The sequence below is a fragment of the Sceloporus undulatus genome, chromosome 1 (genome assembly GCF_019175285.1).
Source record: "Sceloporus undulatus isolate JIND9_A2432 ecotype Alabama chromosome 1, SceUnd_v1.1, whole genome shotgun sequence".
In the NCBI taxonomy this organism is placed as follows: domain Eukaryota; kingdom Metazoa; phylum Chordata; class Lepidosauria; order Squamata; family Phrynosomatidae; genus Sceloporus; species Sceloporus undulatus.
The window spans coordinates 110,641,894-110,664,588 of NC_056522.1; the positions used below are offsets into that span (position 1 = coordinate 110,641,894).

General features: G+C 41.3%; 1 protein-coding gene across 6 annotated transcripts in view; it reads right to left on the reverse strand.

The window, feature by feature from the left end:
• The window catches only part of LOC121918885, an 88,188-nt gene extending 65,570 nt beyond the window's left edge, over positions 1–22,618 (reverse strand). For 5 of the 6 annotated variants that reach the window (XR_006101332.1, XM_042444904.1, XM_042444905.1 and 2 more), the window contains exons 1-10: positions 22,159–22,618; positions 18,993–19,150; positions 17,066–17,218; positions 14,775–14,876; positions 13,095–13,250; positions 9,006–9,121; positions 6,885–7,014; positions 6,270–6,473; positions 3,223–3,415; positions 732–859 (exon numbers count right to left, since the gene is read on the reverse strand). Coding sequence is in view for 5 of the 6 variants with exons in the window: in XM_042444904.1 (XP_042300838.1) it covers positions 732–859; positions 3,223–3,415; positions 6,270–6,473; positions 6,885–7,014; positions 9,006–9,121; positions 13,095–13,250; positions 14,775–14,876; positions 17,066–17,218; positions 18,993–19,010 (1,200 nt within the window). In the remaining variant the exon portion in view is untranslated. Of the gene's footprint in view, positions 1–731; positions 860–3,222; positions 3,416–6,269; positions 6,474–6,884; positions 7,015–9,005; positions 9,122–13,094; positions 13,251–14,774; positions 14,877–17,065; positions 17,227–18,992; positions 19,151–22,158 lie in introns of all 6 variants that reach the window. The other variant, XM_042444902.1, reaches the window with a different exon arrangement.
• Between the last annotated feature and the right edge of the window lie 77 nt (positions 22,619–22,695).

Consider the following 22,695-nt stretch of genomic DNA (forward strand, 5'->3'; position numbering starts at 1 on the left):
AGAAACAGAATAGAACAAACTTAAAAATCCACAAATGGGACACTAACCTGGATTAAGACTCTTCTGTCCAGCCCTAGTGACAGCCAAGGAATGAATTACTGCTTTGATCAGAAAGAGATGCAATTGCAAATCAGCCACAAAGTCGTTCAAAGGCACAACTGGCAGCTGAAAACACCTGTGCCTCCATAAATAGCACAAAGTCCAGGCCCACAAGCTATGTACTTGGTCCTTTGAGCAGATGGGTAGGTGAACATGTAACCTTATAAGGTACTAGCTACACCCTCCATCTTAGTTAATGTGTTTCCTTACCCTTCTGGGTGTTTTTTTTTGTTGTTGTTTGGTGATGTTTAACTAAATTCAGTTCTGAAATGCTAACAACAGCTTTTTCCATGTGTGGATGATATATACAGTCTAACATACAAATGTTGTTGTGTGCCTTCAAGTCGTTTCCGACTTATGGCAACCCTCAGGAGACCCTAAGGAGAACTTATCATGGTGTTTCTTTGACAGTTTTTTTCAGAGGGGGTTTGCCATTGCCATCCTCTGTGTGACTTGCCCAAGGTCACTCAATGGGTTTAATTGGCTGAACTGGGATTCAAACTCTGGCCTGCAGAGTCATAATCAATGCTTAAATCACAAATACACACATTAAATTACTTGCAAATTCTGGATCTTCCTTTTTTTAAAAAAAAAATACACATTTGGCTTGCATATATTTATATACACCTGACCTGTCGTTTATTTTCCAAGAATCCTGTTTCACAAGTCCAAAGGTCAAGCAGTACTGCAGATCGATCCACTGATGCGTGTGCCCAACCTGAGTAGTTGCTATTATTGGAATCACTGCAGGCTTTATGACCTTGGAAAGAGAAAAGAGAGTGCAACAGATATTACTACAGAAACAAACATTCAAGCTAAGAGGCCATAAAACCAGCTGTTGGGAATCCCCTAATTAAGTTCTATGTGTGCTTTCTTTCCCCTAACTCTGTGTTTTAATTTGTCAGAAGGTTGCCCTGCTTCATGCAACCCAACAGTAACTAGCTGTCTACATACACATAAAAGTTGTTTCACCAACAGATGTTTTACCTAAGTCAGTTGTATACTGTGGGAGTTCTCGGGAAATCAATAGCTGGAGTCTCGTGCATGGCATTTACAGACACCACAACATCCTCCAACACCTCCCTTAGCACCCTCTGAGGCCACCTTGTCTTCTTATTTTTTTACTACAGGACAGTAAAGTGATGGACACCAGCTGCTATGCCACCTTTCTTTCCTTTCCTTTCCCCAGAATGCTCCAGGGCACATGCTAAACTCAGAATATCTGTACAGGGGGGCCTGTACCTTTAATGATTACGTAGAAGAACGCATTTTAGCAGGTGTCCTTTATATGACAAGTAACATCTGATGAAATTCTTCTATGCAACTGTTATTAAGTACAGGAGCCATGTCCTGTATTTCTGTCAAGGTATGCTAAATTGTGACTGGATGAGAGTCTAGTAAACTGGCAGTTGTAGTCCATGGTGCACTAGCAATCACATGTAATTAGCTGAGTGGGCCAGGTGATTATGTTAACTAATTAGAAAAGTATAACTGCCTTGTAGGTCTGCTGGGTTATGGGGAGCATTCTCTCTATATTGCTTTCCATGCTGCTGAGTTAGGATTTTTGACTGTGCTTTAATTTTTTGTTGCTGTGTACTGTGCCATTTATATTGTTTTGTTTTTGCTTCAATTTTTAAGACCTGTTAAGTAAAGCTTTTGTTAAATGCCTCAAAACTCTGCTGTTGTTTTTACCACAATACACACACCCCAACTATTTCACCTGGTAGCCCCAGCTGAATCCTGTTGATAGTTGCAGGGCTTGTCTATACTGGCCAAAAACTCTGGATTCATCCTGTATCCACAATGATTTGTTTACACAATGTATGGCCTGATTTGCAGCAAAACTGCCCTTAATTCACTTTTAAAAACCTTGCAGGTTACTATAGATTTCCCAGGTTACTCTGGATTTTCCCAAGGAAAGCTGGGGTTTCCTGAGTGTGGACAGCAGGGATCAGACCACGAGCAAGCATAACCATCTTCAAAGGGCCAGTGCTTCCTTCAGCCATCCCCAGGCCAGGCCCAGGCCAGGCCCAGCCCAGCCCAGCTTTCCTCCTCAATGCTCCAAGTCCAAGGTGCCACCTTCTCAGGCAAGCACCCCCTCCAGAAATGCTTCTTTGTCATCAGAATGCCTGGCATCAGAATGGGGTGCCCAGTGATGTGATCAACAAAGAACAGGTCACTCTATCCTCTGGTAGTTGATCCAATGGCTTGGTGCCCCATTCTGACTTCACCAGAAGCAACTTCCCAGCAAGGCTCTTCCACCAGGGAACTGCTTTTGTGGCCAGTGAGGAGAACAGGGTATTGGTGCAAATGTGTGGTTAGCCGGACCAATCATCTGAACAGCAAGATGGTGGATGTGACACTCACATAGTGGATCTGGGGCAGCTCCAGAGCAGAATACGAACTCATCTACTCAGGCTTTATGACTATCCAGAACATACCCACACACCCAGGTCATTTCTTGATGAGACATGATCCTGTGACAGCCATTTTGTAGAGTTTTCCATTGCAACTTTCAAAATTTCTCAATGTGCCTTCAGTTCTAAAAAGTTCTTTTTTGTATCACATAGCACCACTTAATAACACATGAGCACTGTGATACTAATGATGCTTGTTGATCTTGGTTGTGTGAAAATATTCCAGTTATAGGAAACCAATCTGGGACCCTTTCACAATACACAGTTATAGCATTGTGATTCCCCTTTAACTGCCATCGTTCCATTCTATGGAATCCTGGGATTTGCAGTTTAGGGATGAGAAAACAGCCAGCAAGCTCTAGTGCTTCATCAAACTAAAAACCTCAGGAATCCTGATAGTTAAAGCAGAATCGTAGTGCTACAATTGTGTAGTGTTAAAGTGACCCCGGAGTCCTACTTTGCTGAATGAGCTTATTCAAGGTTATTAACTGGGCATGGGGAACAGTCTAGTACAACTTGGTCACTCACTGAGGCAGACCGACAAGCTCCTGGAGTACATCCAGATTATCATTTTTGTGAATATTCATCCCTGATTCTGTAATTCTTTTTTACTATCTATTTATTTCTAGTTACACTTGGACAGTGTCATTTTCTACACTATTGCATTGATGATATTGCAAAGCTGATTATTATGTTTCCACCTTACCTTTCTCTCTTTCAATGTACTGGGTTGCCACAAGCAAAAGCTCTCTTTCTAGCTCTTTCAGGTCTTGGAGGGCTACATCATATATCACAAAAGCCCCCCTCTGGTCCTGTGTGTGAATGTACATGTCTTCTACCGTGTAAAAATCATCATGATTTTCTACCTCTGCAAATTCCATGAATTGTACACTGTGCACCTACACAACAACAATTTAAAAAAAAAAAAGAAGTGAAAAAGCTAGTTACAAAATTATTACTTAGTAATACCTTTTTATATTTTTCACATCTGCTTGATAATGCAATTTTGGGAATAGGGACAATGTGTGTTCTGTGATGTAGAAACTAGTGGTGAGTCTATGCCCTTGTTGACCAAGGAGTCTCCAGAAATTTGGGAGAATGTGCTGTAACTGATGAGAAAGAAATCAAATTAGCTCTGCTGATAATGAGTGTTTGGGACACTCTTGAGAAGCTTGAAAATCAACCTAGTTGAGGGGGGTGGGTTGAGTTTATAGAATGGAAAATCAAAAGACAGTGAACCGATATTGTTGTGGGCTAGATATTATAGTTTCACATTGCCAACATATGTATGATAACCAAATCTGGAAGCACAAAATCTGGAGAATGTAAATATCAAACAATAAAGTACTTCTTGAATACTTTTCTAAATGAATTTAGGCATTTCTGTCTGAAATGGTTTTACATTTTAGACACATTGCACTTATGCACAAATGTATAGGAAAACCTTGCATGACATCCAGCCTCTCTATGTAAGCAGAAAGAAGTTCCATAAGTACAGTTCCTGTTCTGGGAAAGGAAACTCTTTCAGTGTAAGTCTGGAATATCAGTATGCAAAGGCCAGTTTCAGTATGCAGAGTGAAAGAAGTTGTAGCATAACATTTTCTAGACTTGGTTTACTTCCTCAGATGCCAGTTTCTAACATCTTCCTGGTTCCCAGCCTACACACATCACATTACAAACTCCTTCCACCATTCATATGGCACCCTGGCCTTCAGCAACATCTTTCTTCCTGCCTTTGTCACTCAACAACCATAGTTAAAACTAAATTTGTCACCATGCCCAAGCACTTTGCATTTCTATGGCTACTGGTGCACTCTTGTTATAAATGTCCCTCCCAGGCACCAGTTCATTCCATGCATCTGAGGAAGCAGACCAAGGGGTGAAGCAGACAGGACAGAAGGAGCAGCCACGGGCCTCTCCCCAGGACTGCAGCAACCAGATGCCATGATCCTGAAGGCATCTGCTGTCGCGGTCCCAAAAGGGGGCACAAAAGGGAGTGGTAAGAAACTGTTCCTTTTGTAGCCCAGTTTGGGTCACATTAATCGGGTCGGTGCAGCCTCCGTGTGATCCACTGGCATTCATCACGTGCACACCCACCCCCGGATCAGCCCGATGGCAGTCCTTTTGCACCATCTGTTTGAGGCCCTTGTCTATGAAAGCTTATGCTACAAAGTCTTTTGCACATTTAGCCTCAAAGGTGCTACAAAAATCTCTTCCAGTGCATGAGTGGCAATGTTAGATCCCCTCCCCCTTGCCCATTAATTGGCACCAGGACTCAGACTTTCCAAAAAGAAAAGGAAAAACAGTTTAAAATCTGAAAATCAAATTTAATTTGCATTTTGGCACCACTTAGACAAATGGTAGGAGAAATTTATTTTAAATTATACACTGAGCAGAACACTAATTATTCAGATTATTTTATGAGGCCCTGTTAAAGTTGGGACATTATGATAATCCAGTATTAGTTTTGGTTTCCTAAATCCTAGAGGTTGAGGAAACTTCATCTGCCATTAAGTATAAGGGGGTGCAGTCAGACTGGGGAAACAAATCAGCATCCATGTAAGGGTGTACAGATGTATCTACTGGGGTTTGGTTCCGGGATCCCCCATGAATACCAAAAAATCCATGGATGGTCAAGTCCCATTAAATATAATGGCATAGTACAATGGCGTCTTTTATATAAAATGGTAAAATCAAGGTTTACTTTTTGAAATTTATATTTTGGGGAAAATATTTTCAAGCCATGGATGCTTGAATCCATGGATAAAGAATGCATGGATACGGATGCATACATGTAAAGGTCTACTTGATTCTCCACCTCTCTTCATCCTCAATGAAACAGCCATAATGGGATACAAATTCAGAATACTACATGCTTGCTCAATCTGTAAAATAAAATATGTGCTGCAATACAAAGTACAATTTCTAAGCCATATTGAGATTGCTAGTGCATTTGAATAAATGGACCAAAGATGTGCACTGTATGTTTTCCACAGGTATGGGGGGTGGGGGGTAGGATGCAGGGGATTTAGCAGCGAATCAGAGGGAAGCCTTGTGTGTCCCTGTGTGTGCTGCACTTTCCTGTATCCACATTTGAACTTGCATAGCTGACAGTTAAGAAAGGATAGCTTTGAGTTGGATAGGGAGCAACCAGATGCACTTCTACAAAGACAGAAGGCCTTGAATTTTTAGCCACACTTTGTCAGCTTGGTTAAATACAGCTGAGTCCATTTCCCTTTGAAAGCAGGATGGGATTTTCCCTAAAGATCTTAATATGGACTTGTCCTTTAAAACCACAGGATTTACTCTGCTGCACCTGAGTTAGCATTACAACTTTTTATTTATGTATACAATGGTCCTTCCACATTCGCTGGGGTTAGGGGTGAAGGACCCCTGTGAATGTGGAAAAACCACAAATTTAAAAAAAACTATTCTTTTTACTTCAGAAGACAGCTCTCTAGGAATCTCCATGTCTTCCAGTGCAACTCTATGGTCAACATCTGCAGAAGTTGATCACAGAATCATGCTGGAGGACCTGCAAATGCCTACAGAAGAGTTTTCTCTAGGAACTTCTAGGTTTTCCAGCACAACTTTATGGCCAACCTCCAGTAGAATTGCTGTGGAGGACTTAGAGATTCCTAGAATGAATATATTAATCAAAACCCCAAATAATCAAATCTGCAAAAGTCAAAGCAGCAAATGTGGAGGGCCAACTGTATGCCTATGCAGTTGTTCTGTGACAAAATGTCTCACCTTATAGTCGGCTGGCGTATAATGCACATACGAGTGTGACGCAAGCCCACCAAAGGCACCAATGCCACCTTTGGCTGCATTTACCCAACAGGAATCTTCAGCTGTGGAAACCAATTGGCCAGCATTTAAGGCAAGGCCTGAGGTACTGATTGTGAGTGTTCTTTCTATGGATCTGAAGTAGTTGAGGACTCCCAAGCAAATTCTCTGGTATAAATTGGATAAATAAATAAAATCAATACATACATACATAACAATAGCCATAAATATGAAGACTTAGGCCCAAAATACACGGGCAAAATGACGCAGCTTCAGGCTGTGCTGGGGACATACCATTTACGTGATGCACATGCCTGAATGCAACCTGAAGCCACGCCAAGGCCGTGTCATTTCCAAAGAACCGGGCCAATGAAAGAACAGGAACAATCCACTCCTGGTGGTGGCCTGGATTGGGACCAGGCACATGTGGTTGCCATGGTCCCAGCATGAATGGCACTGGCGCAGTCTCCCACTGCTCTATTTGGCCCATCAGTTTTGGACCTTAGACTACCTTTATAGCCTTGAATAATAAACTTCATGCAAATGGTTTTCAAGACTTACTTTCCTTCTTCATTTTACCTGCAGTTCCCGGATTTTCAAGTGACGTAAATAAAGGAGTGATAAGTAGGCCCCTTTTCTTGAGACAAGGTCCTTGTCGCTGGCTTCCATGTCCTCATCTAGGCCCAGCAGCTGCAAAGTGGTTGCATGACTATTTTTCCAAGAAGGAGAAATTTAATTAATCATTGTTCCTCAAAGAGCTTTTAAAAACACATCTAAATTAAATAATCTCTTTATATTTGTTTTCTAGAAGTGAACTCCCTATTGAGATCGCATATAAAGAAAGCTCTGCACCAGCATTAAATTTAGAAAGGAGGAGGAAATATTGGCTGAATTTACAGAAGGGTTGTATCCCAGCTCCAATGCATAGTATCCCTGCCCCAGTTTGACCCTTACTACCACACACATCTGTTTTGATTTCAGTTTAGATTAAATTTGGAAATCCACATGGGCCATCATTACGTAGCCATATTGATGCATGGGTGTATTTTTACTGTGTGAACATGCTTGCTGTAACAGTTTATGTCTGCTCTCGTATCTGTCACAGCAGCTTTGGGAGTTGGTTTCTTTTTTGGTTTTCGGTTTTTATTCCTGCAATGCATTATATTCTTGGTTATTTGCTTAACAAAATTGCCTTTGTTTTCCTTTTGTTTGGGTTGCTCACCTGTGCTTCTGCAAAGTGAAAGTGAAAACACTTCTATTTGATGCCTGAGAGCCATAAGATAGTTTTTAAAACCCTCTAGTTTACTCTCCTATTTTTGGGTTTTTTTTTTTTAATGTGTAACAATTCCCAAATTGAGATTGTGGTGGGCTCAGGGATGGGGTGGATGGGGGAAGGTGGGATCAGGTGTGTGTGTGGGGGGGGGGGATGTTCACATAAGTCAGGAGATAACCTAGATCACCTAACTGTTCCCGCCACAGAAGGGTAGCTCCCTTGTTTGTATCAGTGTACGGAAAAGGTGGGTGTGACTTTTTTCCCACTTAGATGTTTGTATGAACACATTCAGAGATTGTCATTTCATCTCCACCTTCTCTACCAGCTTCACTGCATACAGCTGCAGGCCAGAAGCCACTCGCAGCCCGATCACCCCAGGGTCAAGGCAAACACACACCAATGGCCCAAGGGCATTTCCCAAAAAAAGAGGAAAAGATCTGGGGCTGGTTTTGGGATGCCTTAGGTGGCCCTGACGCGGCACTAGGGCGGCTTTTGGGCACTCCAGGGGCATGTATTGTGTAAATGCCATGGGCCTGGAGTGGCTGGAAGCCACCCCCTTCTGCCCAACTATTTTGGGCCTCAGTCTACAAATCTTAGGCTACCAACTTCTTTCTCTCAGTTAGACTTAAAAGTGCTACAAGATCCCTTTACATACCGACTCATGCTGTCATGACTACGTCTTTCAATTCTACATATGCTTTGTTGGTGGTAAAAGTACCATCCTTATATTTATGAACTGGAAAGAACGTTCAGAACCACGATCTAAGAGGGTAGTTCACCTGCAGAACCTGGAGGGTGATCCTTCCTTCCCCTTGCATCTTCCATCCACCATAACAACTGAATCTGGAGGGTTGGGAAATCCTCTGGAGTTAATTTATAAGTGGCATGGAAGGCTGCGGAGGGAGGGGGTATCATTGGCTAGGGAGCACAGCACCAAAGATCATACAGAAGGCAGCAATGGAATAGAACAAAGGAGCACTTTCATACTATACAATTACAGCACTATGGTTCCATTTTAACTGCAAGGGTGCATCCTATGGAATCTTGGAATAGTTTACAGGAAGGGTATTTAGATTTCCCCTCCAGAGAGCTCTTCTAACCAAACTACAAACCCCAAGATTCCACTGGATGTTCAAGTGGAAACATATCCCTATAGTTGTATAGTATGAAAGGGTCTCTGATTAGTCTGTACACACTGATCATCTATGGTTAACTTTGCTCATTAGCCTAAGCATACATACCTATATTGATAAGCAAAATATGGCAGTGAGGGACTCTGAGTTTCTGCTGTGCTTATTTGACAAGCGGCACACTACCCACACACATTTTGTGAATTGGTTTTTTTTAATGAATATACATGTTGCACATATACTTTTAAGCATAAGAGACAAGCATAACAAAGAGAGAAACAGCAATATTAGTTTCACCTTATGTCTTTCTTCTTTCTTGAAAACGTAGACCCCTCCTTCAAGTAGCTGTTTTCCAACCCTCTCTCAACAGTTGCCATGATAGGATTATCATCATCACCATTTGTTTGTTGTTCCTGCCCATATTTAAGGACTAAGTATTATGCACCAACATCTGTCTCACTAAGGCTTTTTATGTTTCAGTGTTATATAAATGCAAAAACACGACAAATTCTAATGTAGGTCTAATTGGCACTGCAGAAATGATGCAGTTTGATACCACTTTGACACTGGTATCCTGGGATTTGTAGTTTTGTGGGGCACCAGAGCTCTCTGAAGCTAAATATCTTACAAAACTACAAACCCCCAAATTCCATACCATTGAGTCATGGCAATTAAAACAGAGTCAAACTACATTATTTCTGCAGTGCAGATTAGACCTCAGGACTAAGGAACCTATGGTCACTCAGATGTGGCTGAAATTCCTATCAGCCCTAGCAAAAATAGTTAAAACCATTTACAAAAACATAGGTAAAACATATAAAAACGTGTTGTTAAAATGCAATTAAAATACAATCAAACCATCCATTGAATTAAAACACTTTAAAACAAAATCCATTAAATGGCAAAAGATAAACATCAGCAAAACAGCACATTATTAAAAGCCCTTGCAGTCAATTCTCAAAGCCTGTTGGAACAGAAAAGATTTCACTGACCAACTGAAGAACAGCAAGGAGGGAGACACACAAAGGATTATTCAGATGGTGAAAATAATCTGGGTTCAATCTTTGTTGTTCAGATTAGGGTTGCCATAATAGAGGACCTCCAAACCGGGACAAATGTAGGACAAGGTTTGAAAATGTAGGACTTTTTTTTTTAAATTTCCTGGCTAGGAAATTTAAAAAAAGTCCTACATTTTAAAACCTTGTCCTCCTCCTCCTCTTCCCAGCTTGGGAGGAAGCCTAGGCCTGCTCCCAGGTCGGGAAGGGGCGCGGGGCGGCTTGGAATCGCGGCGATTGCTGCGGTGCCAAGCAGCCTCGTCCTCCTCCCGGCTTGGGAGGAAGTCTAGGCCTGCTCCCAGGCCGGGAAGGAGCGCAGGGCAGCTTGGAATCACGGCGACTGCCGCAGTGCCAAGCAGCCTCGTCCTCCTCCCAGCTTGGGAGGAAGCCTAGGCCTGCTCCCAGGCCGGGAAGGAGGCGGAGGCTGCTACTCATCGCAGCGATTGCCGCGGTGGGAAGCGTCCTCCTCCTCCTCCCGGTCTGGGAGGAAGCCTCGGTCGGCTCCCAGGCCGGGAAAGAGGCAGGGGCCGCTCCTCATATTGGCAATCACCGCAGTGGGAAGTGGCCTCCTCCTCTTCCCTGGCCTCACGGAGGCCTTGGAGGACCCCGCGGCCGGAGCTCCGACTGCAGAGCTGCCTCCAAGGCCTTGCTGGGGCCCGGGAGGGAGCGTCTCTGCGGCTGGAGCTCCAACTGCGGAGAGCCCTCCCAGGCCTCAGCAAGGCCTTGGAGCCGCCGCGGGGGCTGAGGTGGCCGCGGCCGTCCCGGTTTGGGCGCCAAACCGGACCGGGACCGGGATGGCACCGCCCAAACCGGGATTGTTCCGCCCCCTGGCGGGATATGGCAACCCTAGTTCAGATGGATTTTGAACGCATCTGATTAAGTTTGGGGAGGGGGCTGCCAAAAAAACCACTTAACTCGTGATAATTAATCTCGGAGGGTTTTCCAAGTTTCCCTAAAAGATTCACGTTGTCAGCTGTGTGAATAATGGATGCAAATAGACCCAAGATAAATTGGGATAAAACTCTGCATGCCTTGAATGTGTTTTGAATACATGTGCATCATTGAATCCATATTTATGTGCAGTGCTGACATATGTGAGCAACAGAACTCACAGAGATGAGCATAAATGCGATTCCAATTTTTTAAAAAGTGTGAAGTGAGATTATTCATACAGTCACACTAAAAATAACAACATTTGAATGTTTCCTAGCTTCCCTTGAGAAGGGGTTCCACAGCCTGGGAGCAGCAACAAAGAAAGGCCCCATTTATTTGTCTGCACAATATGCAGAACATGGGACCTGTCAGGGTAACACCTTATTATGTTGGGTCATTAGAATCAGAGCCTGGAATTTAATTTGGGGGGGGGGCAGAGAATTGGAGCTTTTTCTTAGTTTTGCTGACTCTGGTCTCAATTAACATTTGTCTTTGTGCTCTCCTTAGAACTGAAGAAGAAAGGAGCTGTCAATATGTTTGTTTTAAAATCAACTTTCTGTTCTTCTTCAGTGCATTCACCCTGCCACATATCCTATTTGGTCTGTTTCTCAATTTAACCTAGAGAATTTATAAAATTACTTAACGATGCAGTTTGGTATAGTTTTTAATTTGTTGCTCCCATTGTTCACTTAGAAGGTAACTCATGCACACCAGTGCATATGCACATTGATTTAATCCAGATCCACACATGGGGAATATTTGCTCTCTGTATGCCTTGGACCTCAACTCCCTGAAGTCCCAGCCAACATGACCGATGATAAGGGATTGTAGGAGTTGCGGTCAAGAGCAACTGGAGGGCTAACTGCCCTCATTTAAGTGCAGTTTTTAAAAAGAGCCTAGATATGGATCTCACAAGTTGTTGCTTGATGGTGATTTAATAACCTTTTAATTATATGCATTGGTTAACTAGTAAGGCAACAGAGACACCAAGTGAACATTAAAACAAAGTGTACATTTACCATGGTTTGAACAAAGTCCAGGTATTAAGACATGCATGGTTGATTGCAAATAAATCACTAAAACAAGATCAGAACCCACTGATCCAACTGAAATATTTAATTGTATTCCAAGCATCTCAGCAACCAGAAAACATGGATGATAGGCTATTATGCTTGGCTGTATAAACTTAATCTGGGATTTTATGACCCATTTCTTCTCCTCTTCCTATGTAGATCTGAACTACAGCATCATAGTCAGTGGATTATATGTACTGTAGACCAAAGGCTATTGAATACTCCCACATATCTGGCACCTCTAGTCTTCTTGCTGCTTTTTTTCCCTATCACACCTATCATGGCATCCTCCCATCCCAAACAGCTCCTTCAGTTCCTATCATTTCCTCCAATCAAATATACATCTGTCTGCTACATTAACCTACATCAATCAAGACGGTTGGACTGGATGGCCCTTGCGGTCTCTTCCAACTCTAGGATTCTATGATTCACTGGGTCATACTATCTAATTTAGTTTCTGTTGACACTGGCATCCTTCAGTGATGCATCTGATGTAATTAGGCTGCAAAAATTAGGCTTCAAGACTGTAAAATACCATAGTTTGGGTTTCAAATATGCCTACATCCAATAACCAGGGGTTTTGTGGGTTTTTTTTTTTGCTTGTATTGCACTTTTTCAGCATCATGCCTGCTAACATCTGTGAGACTCAAAAATTAGCTCACTGCTTTGTGATTTTTAATTGATTTAACCCAAAGTATTAACACTCTCGTCTGGATGTTCAAGTACTGGGATTACTTTTTAAAAGCACTGAGGATCTCTTATGATGTGAAAACCACCAAAGAACCAATAGGCCAATGGGAAGGATGTATCCTAGAATAACAACCACTTAGATGTGAGCTTTACATACATTATCAATGATACCATGAATTATATGCAAAGGTTGGGTAAGCTATTACAAGCCCCAGTCAGCAAGGCCTTCGGCTAAGAGGTCTGGGGGATAATTGAGTTATGGTCCCAAAGAGTAACTTTTTGAGAGTCTGATTGCCTGACTCTGACCCTGGTAGTCACTGAATAATAAACTTACTGCAGTGCCATGCGTTGTTTTGAGGTACTCAGAGATAATAAAAGTCATGAATTCAAATTAGTCAATGCCTTTTATCACTTCAGACAACGGCGGAACAAAATGCAAGTAACTTCAAGATAACAGAGGATAGTGGCTTCAATCAGACCATCAAACAAAAGCTCATCTGCAGCAAAATATCAGAACTTAATCCTGCATTGCAGTCTTCATTAACAGTTCACAGTTCATTCCCCCAAAAAGTGGGCAGAAACCCTACAGAGAGCTATACAAATTTCATATTATATTGCACTTCTCTTCCTGTTACCTGGTGGAATTCTGGATTATGATAAACCTTTTCCCAGATTTGGTCATACTGTTGTGAGTTAAAAGAAGTCATAAAAACCGATGTAACAGGCTTTAGTTCCAGTACTGCTGCTGCTTGCTCCTGGAGAGCCACCATCACCTGCTCCAAATTGGAAACCTAATTGGTGACAACAATATATTGTAGTTTACCGAGGAAAAGGCACAATTCAGCTACCATAGGCTATGTGTATGCAAGAAAGAGAGCTTGTATCAGGGATCACAGCATTGTCTGCATAGCATGGCAGGTTTACCCTCTCATTGCAGCAGAAAATATGGTTGAAAGTGAAATAGCCTTAGGCTATTGCCAAACTGCAGAAGAACTATAGTTTGACACCACTTTAACTGCCATGGCCCCATTCTCGGAATCCTGGGATTTCTAGTTTGTTGTGGCACAGCCAGAGCTCTCTGACAGAAAAGGCTAAATATCTCACAAAACTACAAACCCCAAAATTCCATAGCACCGATCCATAACAGTCAAAGTAGTGTCAAACTGCATTCATTCTGTAGTGTAGACACAACCTTAAATATGAAAACTGAAAGAATAGTATTTTATTTAGGATTTCATCTTCCCAAACTCCCTTCTGGCTTGATAAACACACAGCTTATCACTTTTGTGCATTTCCATAAAACAGGGAAAGTTCCCTGACCACCTTTCTATCATTCTCTGGGGTTTATCTGTTGGGGCACCATACTCCTGGTAGTAGGGCTGAAACCTGGGATGAGTGTGGCCACAGGTAGGGCCTCTTCTTTCCATACACACATGCATACACACACACACCAACCATTTTCCTTTTCTCCTTATGCAGTAGGCTGCCTGGGAAAGATATAATATTAGACATTTGAACAGAATACTTTTAGAGGGTTTTTGAAATTAGGCTGTGGGTCACAGATTGCTCAACTCCACCATCTACTTTGGAAGATGACATACAAAAAGAATAGGGATAATACAATGGGGAACAATCCACAGAAAGTAGCTCCAGCACTGGAATGTCTATAGAGCAGGTTACTGAGGAAAAAAACTCAAATACAGATAAATAGGGAAGTGTTCACATTGTATATCGACAACAGAACCAAGGACAATTGGCTGGAGTCAAACTAAGCTATCCACAATTAGACCACAATGAAATCTGTGGGATTTAGGCTAAATTTTAACTATCTTAATCTATTGATTTTCATGGAACCTAAGTCTCATTCATGTGGTCTGGACCTCATTCAGTAGTGTTTATAACAAATAAACGTTAAAATCAAGGAAAACTTTAATATAATTTTTTTAATGATGCTAAAAGATGATGAGAACAAGTGTGGTATAGTGGTTAAAGTTAGACTATAACTCTGAAATTGTGGTTTGTTGTGTGCCTTCAAGTTGTTTCCAAGTTATGGTGACCCTAACGCAAACCTAGGATTTTCTTGGCAAGTTTCTTCAGAGATTTGCGATTGCCATCCTCAGAGGCTGAGAGTGTATTACTTGCCCCAAACCACCCAGTGGGTTTCCATGGCCAAACAGGAATTCAAACACTGACCTCCAGAGTTGTAGTCCAGTGCTCAAGCCACTACACCATACTGGCTCACATAAAGCAGGGTTTGAATCCCCTTCAGCCATGGAAACCCACTGAGTGACCTTTCGCAAAATACTTCTGTTTACCTTTAAAAACTTTGACTGAACCAATAGCAATTCATCCAACTTTTTCCACTGTTTCAATTTTATTAATTGTTTTTGTTGCCATGGATCTTGTTTAGCTTTAATCTGCAGAAAAGAACACAAAGGACAGACATGTAATGAAGACTTGCCTGTGCAGATGTGACCCTAAATCTAACACAATATTAACCAAGCTAGTGCTGTTGTCCTGGATAACCCCATTGAGTAAGAGTTGTAACAGCTTCTTGTACAGCCACTGGACACACAAAAACCTGTTCTGAATGCCAAATTGAACTAGCTACTTCAATAGCTAATGAAAAGGGATTTCTGCTCATGGAATTGAAATACACAAGAAGGCCATGGAAAGAACATTCCTCCCCTAATCTAGCAAGAGTGGTCTGTGACAACCAATAATGGGTTGTCCTCCAGGTAGCCTCCAGGTGGTAACTGTAATTCCAGTTAGCCCAAGCCAACATAGCCAGTGATGAAAGATAATGGGAACTGTGGCCCAATAACATTTGAAAAGCAACAAACTACCCAATCTTGGTGAACATAATTATTTTTCTGCATGCAGATAAATTGTTATGTGTGTGAAAAGGAGCTATGCAAGGAGGTAGGGGAAAAAACCCTAGCAGCCTGTACATTTCAAACACAAGTGTACTTGAGTGTTGTGCAGAAATGGCTAGATGGGAGCATCTCCCCATTTCCCCACTCTACAGCTGATTGGTATTGTCTTGTTGTTTTTGTGTCCCTTCAAGTCGTTTCTGACTTATGATGACCCTTATCATGGTGGGTTTTTTTGTCTAGATTTGTGCAGAGATGGTTTGCCATTGCCTTTCTCAGAGGGTAACTTGTCCAAGGTCTCCTCAGTGAGTTTTCATGGCTGAGTGAGGATATGAATCCTGGTCTCCCAGAGTCAAACAGTTACACCGCACTGGCTCTTAGTGAGATTTAATTGTGCATGATTCACACTCTTATTTGAGGGGTGGGCAAAGTTTGTCTCTGAGGCCACATCTGCTGCAATCAAAGTTTGTTTGTTTCTTTGTAAGTGGCAGGACCCCCACCCCTCACCCTGTTCACAAAACCATCCTTTTTCTGGCCATAAAAAAGTGAAATGCATGTAATTAATCTTTTAAACAAATTGCATTGTTTAAGATCAAAACAAGAACAACCATTTTTCAAAACCAGATGTGAACATTGTGTTTTAGTCTGGATCCAATTAAATAGTGTTTATAAAAATCAAGCAAAATGTTAATACAGGAGAATATCAGGAATGCTACAAACTGATGAGAGTGAGAATGGGAAGTCCCCACCACTTCTTGATTTTGTTTTGTTCTACATGTTTGTTCAGAACTTTCCCTAGAAACTCCTTGTAGGGCAAATAAATACCTATAGTGACATGCTGAAGCCATCCATTAACTGAGCAGTGGTAGGCAGTGACATCACTAGAGTTGGTGTCTCCTGGTGCAAGAATTTCCCCCTCCGCCATTGACCTCCTCCCATAACACACCATACAGAATCCTTAGTAAAAAAAAATGTTCTAATATATCACTGAATGTAATGGCAACAGTTGTGACATAATTAGCAAACTTACAATTATACCTTTAAATTACAATATCATATGCACTGCCTGAATGTATTTACATGTACATAGTTCCATGTGATTAAAGTGAAAACGTGGTAAGATGTGATGTTTTAAAGAAAAATTTAAAAGAATGAAAACATTCTAAAAACCTGAGGCCTCTCCTTTCTTTTCCCACTGAGCCTCGCCCCACTCACACCATCTGTCTCATTGAGCTCCGACATTTTAAAGGGATGCAGGAAAAAACCACAGCCTGTTTCTGCCCAAAGACAGATGTTTGAGGAGCACCCACCCTTACAGTGTCACCTGGTGCATTCCACACATCCTGCACACCCTTATTGATGCTGCTGGTGGTAGTAAAATGCTCTGGGACCCAGGAACATCATCCTATCACTACTATGTTTTGGACAGCTTCAAGATGTAATTATATCCATTTTTCTCAAAAGTAGTTTTTCCAAGTTCTAGTCTGTCCAAATATCAGAATAGAGCTGAAAGTGCCAATCATATATCTGATGTGTATTTGGCATGATTCTGTGCTGAACAGCATACAAACAAATTGATAATGAAGCTCTCAGGAGCAAAGCCAGCAAGCTGACTTCCACTTAGGATAAAGAAAATGGTTTACCATTGAGAATTTGGAAAATGGAAGGCCCAACAAGTTTCCTGTAGTGTGAACAAATAAATTTATCAATGTATCAGATTCAGTTGTTTTTACCTTTATAAATGGAATCCAGTTGGCTTTCTTTCTCAAAGCCATTTTTGAGTCCACCATACCCCAGTTTTCTGATCCAGGATTGCCAACATCATAAACAGGAAATGTTCTCATTGTCTGTTGTTTACTGAAAATGCTTCTAAACGTTTGCATGACCTAAGTGCCTCAAGAGGGGAAAAAAGCTCATTAGGTTCTAGAAATCAGCATACTACTTTCCATTGGTCACTGCAAGTGTTAATCTATGTAACTGTGTTTTAAGAGTTCTAGCACAGGATCATATCATTACTGCAAATCCAGAAAAAGCTATTTTCACTTAATCTATTTGTACTTAGCATTGACATTTAATACTAATTGTACCTGAAGCCAAAATCTAACTTCTAGTTCCATTAAACCAAGGGTGGGAATTGTGCAGCTCTTCAGAGGTCGTTAGATTACAATTCCCAGCATGCCTTGCCATTGGCTATGCTGGCAAAGGCCACAGGGAGCTAACGTTCAACAACATCTGGATGGCCACACTTTGTCCATCCTTGTATTAAATCAATGGGTGTTTACTTACAACTCAGCTATAGATCCACTGAATCTATACTAATTAGAGCTAGTAGTTGGCTTTAGGGCAAAATTCTTCAGATTTTCCTTACCATTGCTTTGAAACTATTTTAAAAAATAGAACACAGGGCATGCAGAAGGGAAGTTGTTTATCTTTATTGAACTAATTGGTGACTTGGACTGTGTCTTTGAGCTATGGATTTTCCATGACAGTAGATCAAAACAGCATATAAAAGATAAGACACTTGGTCAGTTAACCGCATAAAGCAAGTTTGTGGAACAAAAATATCACTGCTTGGGAATGGTAGAGAACATCCATCTTTGGGAAGCACCTCTTTTGAGGGCCTCTCCTCCAATGTAATATATGGCAATAGAGCAAGGAAGGGGAATATGTGGTCTTCCTGTTATTGTTGGACTGAACGCAAAATCAGTGGTGAACTATAGTTCAACAAAATTTGGATGGCTGCATGTTCTACATGACCCTATTCCTCCACCAAAGGGCTCAGATTTTGAAGTTATCTCCAAATCTGAGTTTTTATTACTACACAGGTATTTCACCTATTAGGAACAGGAGAACATAAATCTATGAAATGAGGTGCTATCATACCCCATAAGGAATTTATCAAGGAAATTCAACACCATGCAATGGCACATTTGTTGGGATTGCCCATTATGTACCTTAGAGTCACTCTGCTTATTGCTTTAGAAAAGACTGATTGATATGTTAGTAGAATGAAGAAAACTGGAACACTTTCTAGCCAGAAAGAACATTATGATGAAAGGTGATGCCAAGATTCATTCTGTTAAAAAGATTCCCAAATTACATGAAATGCTGACAAAGATTAATTAGCTTAGGCACTGCCAGTGTTTCCATACTAGAGGGGTCCCTGATGAGATGCAAATGGACTTTAAATTTCCTGGACTTTGACAATCTCCCTACTGCCACATGGCCAGAAGGAGGAGGAGCCTGCCTGCAAAAGATATCCTCCCCAGCATGCCATCTTTACTAAGGACTGAAACAACATGCAGGCATCTGATTAACATCTCCAATTGTTTTTTTCTCCTATTTGGTTAGTAACATCTTGTCTAATGAAGAAGCCCATGGAGCTTCAAAAGCTTGCAACAAGTATATTGTGCATTTTGGTTGGCCAATACAGGTATCACTGATGGATTTTTTTTTGGATTTGTTAAATGGCCCACACAGCTACCCCTGTATGATTTTTAAAAGCATAGTATGCCAGCAAAATAAAAAGGGTAAATGGGAATCTGGCCTTTTGCTAAGTGCAATGGCCCATTTCAGGGCTTAAAGTTACTATTGATTACTCTTCACAAACACTATAGCATTGCATCAGCATAAATAATATGAAACCATTATTTAAATTACCATGGAAAAAAGTTCCATTTCATTAGCAGAATGCCTGAGGTTTTCTACATCATAGTTGATACCGAACTGAGAAAGCAAAAGTCTGAGTTGCGGCTTCAGTTCTTCAATTTCTGTACTGTGTTGTGGAAGTGTAAAGGTGGCGTCCTTTGATAAGGCCCCTGAAAGAAGGCAGAATCATTTGAACAACACAAGAATGATTACGTGTGGTGGAGCTTTGGGAGCAGCAGCTACTGAAACATGATTTTAAATACACTTATGCGTGCCCTGGGCATTGGATACCTATCCAGAGACAGCCCTACCATTAGGCAGAGTAAGACAATTGCCTCATGTGCCTGAGGGCACTTGACACCCCATCCCAAACCATTCCTCCTGAGTCTGCTGGAGGACAGACTTGTTTATAATGCACAGACTATCCTGCACTCAGTAAACCTGCAGCATTTGCCATGCACTGCCCCCTTTACACTGGTGATGTAGGATGCAACTCCCAGTTCAGAGTTTGTTTCTCCACAGAGAATTGCAGTGGCCTAGAAGATCCACTAACAGTGAACAAGAGAATGTGAATAAAGCTTTTGTTAATGAGAATAGACTCTTAGACTGCATCTGCACTGCAGAAATAATGCAATTTCAGAGTGCTTTAACTGCCATGGCTCCATACTATGGAATCCTGGGATTTGTAGTTTGCTGTGGCATCTGAGCTCTCTGTCAAAGAAGGCTATATATCTCACAAAACTACGAGTCAGAGAATTCCATAATATTAGCCATAACAGTTAAAGCCATGTCAAACCGCATTATTTCTGCAGTGAAGATGCAGCCTTAGAGTTGGAAGGGACAAGAATGGCAATCTAGTCCTGCCATTCATAACTACAGTATAGCACTCCTGAAAGATGTCCATTCAACCTCTGATTTCAAAACTTCCAAACATGGAGAGTACACCATCCTCCAAGGTAGTCTATTCCAGTGTTGAACAGCTCACACAATAAAAAAAAGTTCTTTCTAATGTTTAAGTGGAATAGCTTTTCTTGGAATTTAAATCCACTGGTTCATGTTCTAGTCCCTGCATCAGCAGAAAACAAACTGGCTCCTTCTACATAATATCCCTTTAGATATTTAAAGAGGGCTATCATGTCATCTCTCAGTCTTTTCTCCTCTGAGCTAAAGATATCCAGCCCCCTAAGTTGTTCTTCATAAGGCTTGGTTTCCAGACCTTTGGTTTATAGACATCTAGATTTATAAAGAGGAACACATAACAAAAAATAGAAAAGAGACCCAGATCCACCATAAGGCTTTTTTGCTACCAAAGAACAAGATAGTGCCCACTTTGCCAAACTTAAGATAGTTTCTTTTTGCACTATTTGGCCAGGCTGTGAGCGGCCAGATGACCAGATGGTCTTTTCTAGGACATGTCCCAAATTTCAACTTCCTGCCCAGGAGGAATTCCAAAAATGTCCTCCATGTTTGCTATTCCCCTTTGAGAGATGTAGCTGCTTGGCAGCCTGTCCTTGCTGCAAATAGGGAAATAGGATGGATTCTTCTAAAGTTCTTTTTTCCTAGGAGCAGCAGACAAGACCAGGGTGCATTTGTTTCTCCAAGGAGAAAAGGGCAGCAAACCTTTTAGGCAATGGGCTGCTTGAGGACACAATGCAAATGTGGAAAGTATTTTCCCCTTCTCAATTTCTGTACAATGAATAAATGAAAGGAAACATTTAAATGTAGATTCAGTCAAGGGTTTGTTGCTCATAAAGTCAAATTTTAAGCATTTGTTTTGCTTAGAGTATATTGCAAGCCAACAAGGCATTTTAATGAAGATAAGTTCATTAGAAAAAATACAGTTGAGTACATAATAAAAGTCAGTATATGTAATATAGCTATAAACGCACCATATGAAATGAATTTATATTTTGATGAGTGTTTTTAGCTTTTCTTTTGTAATGTCCTACATTTTTCTTGAATGTTGTACATTTTGCAGCACTTTGTCCTCCTTTGCAGTTAGGACATCTGGTTACTCTGATGAGCTGTCTAAAGAATAGCTTTTCCAAGCTGTTAATGGGACAACATCCCCTACAGCTCCTGTGGGTAGGAGGCTACCCTACTCTTCTCGCCCTCCTTCTACCTAATGGTATGCTGAACCTTCCTTTTTCATAGAAACTTCTGTTGAGAGACTTTTTCAAGTTAGACTTCAAAGCCCATTACCAGGCACAGATGTCTCCTGCACAACAGCTTATTGACACACCAAGAATTTTAATCACTATGCAACAACTTTCTGAAGCTCAATAAGGCTCATGAGGGTTTGTAGAGTTATATGTAATCTAATTTATTATTTTATTGCTTGGCAGTAATGGGCCATCTGTGTTCCTTTTCTACACTTTGCCCTATCTTTGCTTTTAATGTTTTACTTAATCAATTTTCTTTCTGTTTAATCAATCCAGCTTAGATCTATAGCACACATGAAGCTGGAGACTTTATTTAATATCTGTAAAACAAATGGTTCTAGATAACTTGTTACTGAAAGTAAACAGCAAAGCAGCAAATCATTTTGATTAGCTTTCTGTCTCCATAAAAGCCCATTTTCCCTTCAGAATTAATAGCCAGATGCAGACTGAGTAGTCTACATATTCCCCCAAGCAACTATCCTGAAATGACCTTAGTTGCTGTCTAAGGTAGAGTGAGAGTGTCTACACACTCTCAAACTAGCTGGTATAAAACAGCCACAATCCACTAATTACACAAAGGGAGGAGATAGGATAAATGGTACAAAATGGCAATTCCCCCAGAATAAATACTTCAGTTTCCTACAATAAAGATTTTCAAAAAGTTACCTTTTAGACTACACTGCCCAGAATAGCATGGGCAGCAAGTGTGTCGCCTGGACAATTCTGAGAGCAGTAGTCCAAAAATGTAATTTTTCCAAGCTCTGCTTACAGTAAAAATGGGGACTAGGAGAAGCCAGAGACCATACACAACAACTGCAGATCTATTGTGCTGAAAACAATTACATGGTACAGAGAGACCCTAAGGTCCTTCTCCAATGGGGTGCCCTGCAGATGGCCTTGACTGCCACTCTTATCATTTTTGACTATCACGACCATTGAGGATGATGGGGGTTGTAGTCCAGTGCATCTGGAGAGCACCAGACTGAGAAAGGGATGTGAATGAAATTATTTCTTACCATCTGGCACAGATGTGCTAGGCCAGACAAAGAGCTGAATATTGGGAGATAGGAGTTCTGTTTTGCTGGGAGTTTTGACTGCATCTCCATCATTACAGGATGGTTGTCTGTCAACAGCCACTTCTGTCCTGTGAGAGATGGGCAGGTACTGGAGTACCTACAAAATATGAAGATAGATATGTCAAAGAACCATGGGAAAAGTAGAATATGTGATGCTAATGAGAATGGATTGAGATTTCAGACATTCTCTGAGAAATACAGTTCATTAAGATCTACATGTTGCATGCTCCTTAGTCATGACATTTATAGGAGTTCTGGCATCCATCAGACTTTGCTACTTCTAGAGAATATTGCCTCTCTCTGTGTGTTGTGAGCTTTCAAGTGGCTTCCAACTTATGGTGACCATAACACGAACTTATCATGGGATTTTCATGGCAAGATTTATTCAGAGGTTTACCACTGTCTTTCCCTGAGGCTGAGAGCATGTGACTTGCCCAAGGTCACCCAGTGTTTTTTTGTGGGTTTTTCAGGCTATGT